At 37.2% G+C, this 5,115-nt stretch overlaps 1 protein-coding gene across 1 annotated transcript in view; it reads left to right on the forward strand.

Annotated features, from left to right (window-relative positions):
* Positions 1-4,842, forward strand: part of Kiaa0368 (KIAA0368 ortholog) — a 133,165-nt gene extending 128,323 nt beyond the window's left edge. The window contains exons 46-50 of the mRNA XM_013023224.1: positions 441-452; positions 648-868; positions 1,129-1,217; positions 3,306-3,377; positions 4,553-4,842. Of these exons, the coding sequence (XP_012878678.1) occupies positions 441-452; positions 648-868; positions 1,129-1,217; positions 3,306-3,377; positions 4,553-4,692 (534 nt within the window). The 3' untranslated portion in view covers positions 4,693-4,842. The remainder of the gene's footprint in view (positions 1-440; positions 453-647; positions 869-1,128; positions 1,218-3,305; positions 3,378-4,552) is intronic.
* The last annotated feature ends 273 nt before the right edge of the window (positions 4,843-5,115 follow it).

A 5,115-nucleotide genomic window follows, 5' to 3' on the forward strand; every position in this document is an offset into this window, starting at 1 on the left:
CTGGGCAGGAAAATCCATGAGACTCTGATCTCCAGTAAACAACCAGAAAACTGGAAATAGCGCTGTGGCTCAAGTGATAGAGAGCTACCCTTGAGCTGAAGAGCTGAGGGACAGGGCCTGGGCCCAGAGTTCAAGCCCTACGACTGACTCTCCCCTTCCTCCCCAAACTGTTGAGTTTTAGACTCCTGATTTATCAATTAAAATAATATTAATTATACAGCACTAATATTTGTAGCTGGCACAGGGAGTTTAGGGTAAAGGACTGCTGCCTCTTTGAGAGCTTACTGTTGGCCTAACCAGATGTCTTTGGCACACGGGTCATGGAGTTTTGAAGAAAAGTGGGGGAGTGTGGTTAAGTTTTAAGTTCATGAAGGATAAAATGCATTTAAAGCAAACAGTTATGAACTGTTAAATGAACATTTGTGCGGTTCTGTTTGCAGTTTGGTTATGAAGTAAGTCATGCTAAAAGTTTGAGGGAAAATTTATGTCTTTAATGAAAAGTATTGTCTACCTTTTCCCTCTTCTCTCCCTTCTCTTCACCCTTCTCCCTCTCCTCTTCCCCTCCCTTCTTTCCCCTCCCCCTCTCTTCTGTCTTCCCTATTCTCCTTCTCCCCCCTCCTTGTTCTGTCCCCTCTGCCTCTCCCCCTCTCCCATTGCTCCTCTCCCCTTCTGTGTTCTTATGTCTGTTCCTCCTTTATTCCTTGTTACTCCTCTGTACATACTTTCCTTCTCTGGCCTACTTTGTTTGTTTTTTTTTCCCAGGTTGTTATCGTCAGGAGCTGTGCAAGCTGATGTGCGAACGGCTGAGACTCAGCACTTGGAAAGTGCAGCTAGGTGTCCTACAGTCAATGAATGCCTTTTTTCAGGGGTAATTTGAGTCATGGTTCAGTTTTTTGTTTTTGTTTTTTAAAAAGTTTGTTCCCCTTTTCTACCTTCCCACTAGCATACTATATATAATCAATAGAATTCTTACATACTTTTAAACTAGTCGCTAAAGTGGCATAATGATGATACACGTGGGTTTAAAAAAAAACAAAAATATACCCATGAATAGACATTGTCCCCAAAATGTTTCTAAATAGTAGTATTAAGTGAGAAGCATTTATAGTTTGTTTTTGATTTGTATAGGTTAATGCTTTTAGAAGAAGAACACGCAGATCCTGAGGCTTTGACTGAAATTCTCCTTGAAACTTGTAAATCCATCACATATTCTTTAGGTGAGTCTATTAGCCTGAAATTGGTGAGGTGTGAATGATAAATGTTTATTTCCATGCTGGGGATTTGAACCCAGCGCCTTACACATGCTAGGTAGTTTCTATGCCACTGAGCCACATTTCCAGTTTCCTTTTCTTTGAGAAAGGGTGTCTCTTTGTTACCTGTGCCAGGTGCAAACTCATGGTCCTCCTGCCTCATCTGGGATTATAGATGTGTGCCAATGCTTAACAGGTCCTAATTTTAAAGCTGAGTTACTGAGCTTCAGGTATTCTCTACTTTGTCCTAGAAACTAAATTTCTAGAACAACTAGTGAAATGTCCTACATGTACTCATATATTTTGATGCCTTTCCAAAATGGAAAATTTTAATTTGAAATTGTGGGATTTTTTTTTCTTAACACCTAGGTTAGACTTTCATAACAACTATTTTTTTTTAAGGTTATTTGGAGCCTGTCATCAGTGGCTCACACCTGTAATTCTAGCCATTCAGCAGGTAGAAATTTGAAGATGTTGGTCCAAAGCCAGCCTAGCAGGAAAGTTCATGAGACTCTTATGTCCAATTAACTGCCCAAAAGCTGGAAATGACACTGTGGCTCAAAGTAGTAGAGTACTAGCCTTGAACACAAAAGATCAGGGTCAGCGCCCAGTCCCTCCCTGAAGTCAAGCCCCAGGGCCAGCACAACAAAACAAACAAAAGGAATGCAGTCCAGAATTACTTGCTGAGTTCAGTCTCCTTTAATTTAGTCTCCCATAATCTGGAACACTTCTTTAACTTTTATTTTTCTTATAACATGGATGATTTTGAAGAATGAATTATCCTTGTTTCCCTCTTTAGAAAGCTGGATATGTTTCAATTGACCTTTCTTCATGATTAAATCAATTTATGAATCCCACTTGGGCTATTACATAGGTGATGTGTTTTTCCTCATACCAAGGTTCACACAGAGTCCATTTGTCTTGATTTGGTCAGGGTACTTCAATTTACTGTATTTTTTTTTTCACCTTACATCTAGTATGCACCCCTGTGGGAACCTGTTCTTAAGACCATTCAAATAATCTCTTAAATATTTATTGAGTAAGCAGTCTGTGAGAAGACACTAAAAGAGCAGGCACATATACTTATGCAGAATCTCTTTTCTACACTTAGCATACATTGGTGATTCTCTGTTAGCAATTTTTACATAGTATTTAGTTATTGGTGTTCTGTGTAAGCAAGATTCTTCTCTTCCGTCTCTTTGTCAGGCAGCTTTGATTCATGGATTCTTTCTGTTCCCCCTAGTGATGATCTTGTCTTTCTTCTGCCTCCTCTTCTCTCCCGCTTTTTGTACTAGAATTTGAACTCAAGAGACTATACTCTCTAGGCAGGTGCTCTAATTGAGCCACCCCCATGTCCTTATTTTTCTAATTTGTTACTGAAATTATCCCAGGTCTGCAAGTGGAAACCCCTTCAAGCTGAGTCTCCTATTCTTTGGCAGGTCATCATCATTCTTTGTAGCGCTTTCTTCCCTGCTGTGGACTTAGTTACATGTTAGTCTTCTTGGTAGACAGTTTCACTATAAGCTTGATTCTATGCCAAAGAGTAGATATCAAAAAAGCATGGTTAAGTTGTGATTCTTGGAGGTAGTGTGCTTTTAATAAATAAAGAGCTGGTAACTAACAAATGTGGCACTGAAGAAGTCCGGGTGCCTCTGTGTTGCGCCAAACACTGAGTGGTATAATGTTCTTTGGTAAAATGAAGGAGTAGCATACAAACCTAAAGATGGGAATGCAATGGGAAGATAATAATGTGTCTGAGACAGTGTCTTTTGGTCTCCCATATCTAAAATTGGTGCTTTCAATATTATCATTTCTTGTAGTGATTGGTAAGCTTGGCTGAGGTCCACATAGCCCTTCAAAGTAAGGAATGTGGGCAAGTTACACATTTCAAATATTTGATGATAATTAGTAAGTGAAAGCTTACTTTAGAAAACAAAATTCAAATGTTCCTTCCATGGAGTTATAATTTCTTAACATCTTTTCTTTCAGTAATGATTTAATCTTGGAACTTCTATCTTTAAGGCATACATGTAAGTGTGTGAGTTTCCTTTTTAGAAAATAAGACCTACTCATCTGTGAGAACAGAAGCTTTGTCTGTGATAGAATTACTGCTTAAAAAACTTAAAGGTGAGTTCCTGATAGTTCAGATTAGAAGATCATAAAACCTATTTTAGAAATTCAGTTTCAGCATTTGTTTTTTCTCTTTAACATACAAATTAAATATATATATATATATATATGTATATGCACATGCAAGTAGGATATAGAAAGCTAATTGTACAGAATTAGTAAGCTATGGTAATTTCAAAGTAACAAAGTTTTTGTTTCTATTATGAATTCTGATTTAATCTTGGTCAGTTACAGAAAGTGATTGGCAGTGTATAGTAGAGCTCATGTATGCATCATATAAATAAACATAATGACATTCTGGGTAGAGGATGAGGAGTTATTTTTAACAGTTACTGGAGACATCAAATTTGATTGTAGCTAATTTTTGTTTCTTTTTCATCCACTTCATTTCTTCTTTTTCTTTTTTGTTTAAACCTTATCTAGAGAAGTAAATTTCTTATAAAAGTTTGTTGTTTCAGTGATAAACCTATTAATGTGTATTTGTCACTGGTTTGAAAAATAAAGGCTGTATCTCTATTCTTCTTTCTAAAAAATTATTTTAACCTATTGATTAGGAATGCAGAGGAGAGAACATTTTTCTCTACAACCTTTCCTTAGCAATTACAACATCTCCTCTAGGTCTCTATAAAGCATGCCTTTAGGTTCACATAATCCCTTTCCCCATTGAATTAAAAGAACTGGCACTCAGTTAACTTATTACTGACTTCTCATTTTTCCTAGTATGTATTAATAGGTACTAAATATTCTAGATGAGGAAAATTAGGCTTCTGATTGACTAACTTGCTGGAAGCCACACCCCTAGAAAATGGCAGATCCTCGTAAATAAGTTTCTAAAATTTTCAGGTGGCATAGAGCTCTTACATGTTTTCTTTGAAAAAGATGGGTAAAGAATTATTTATTTAAAGTAATCGAATCATTTTAGCTGAATATATCTAGTAAGTGACTTTTTGTTGTTTGTTGTTAAAATGACTTTTGTTGGTATGTGCCTTGCTCTGATACTTCCTTAAATTATTGATGGTAATGAGATACTTATTGAATACGTGATTACTGTATAGGTCTGTTAATCAAGGGGTTACTTTATGGTTGGGGGAGGGTTAGGATATGTGGAGGAAAAGTAGTATTTTTGTTCTTGCTTGTTCTAAGAATTTTTTGTTTGTTTTGGTTTTCCTCAGAATCTAAACAGTGGGACAGTTTGACATCTGAATGCAGGGTGCTCCTGATTGAGTCTTTAGCTACTATGAACACAGACAGCAGACCTGAGCTGCAGGAAAAAGCATCGTTTCTGAAGAAAACACTTGAAAATCTGGAGTAAAGGGGAATGGGAAGACTGAAACAAATGCTATGGTCCCTGGGGGTTGAAATGGTGTTCTTTAAAAAAACCAAGTGGGGAAAAGTAAAGATTAATCTGTAGCATGCATCATTCCTTGGCTGAAATAATAACAATAAAAAGCCTTAAATTTTGCTCTTTACTAGCTTTATTTTAATCAATGTTTTATAAGTATGTGGACTAAGTGAGCTTAGTAGATCCTGGGGTGTTTGAGCTGTGGTCATAAACGAGACTGTCAATAGTGGCAGTTAAAAGGAATTAATAAGCCAGGTGCCGGTGGTGCATGCCTGTTATCCTAGCTACTCAGGAGGCTGAGATCGGAGGATTGCTGTTCTGAGTATTGCTGTTTGAAGACAACCTGGGCAGAAAAGTCCTCATGAGACTCTTAGCTCCAATAAACTACTCAAA

This window comes from Dipodomys ordii, unplaced genomic scaffold, assembly GCF_000151885.1.
Source record: "Dipodomys ordii isolate 6190 unplaced genomic scaffold, Dord_2.0 Scaffold67, whole genome shotgun sequence".
NCBI lineage: Eukaryota > Metazoa > Chordata > Mammalia > Rodentia > Heteromyidae > Dipodomys > Dipodomys ordii.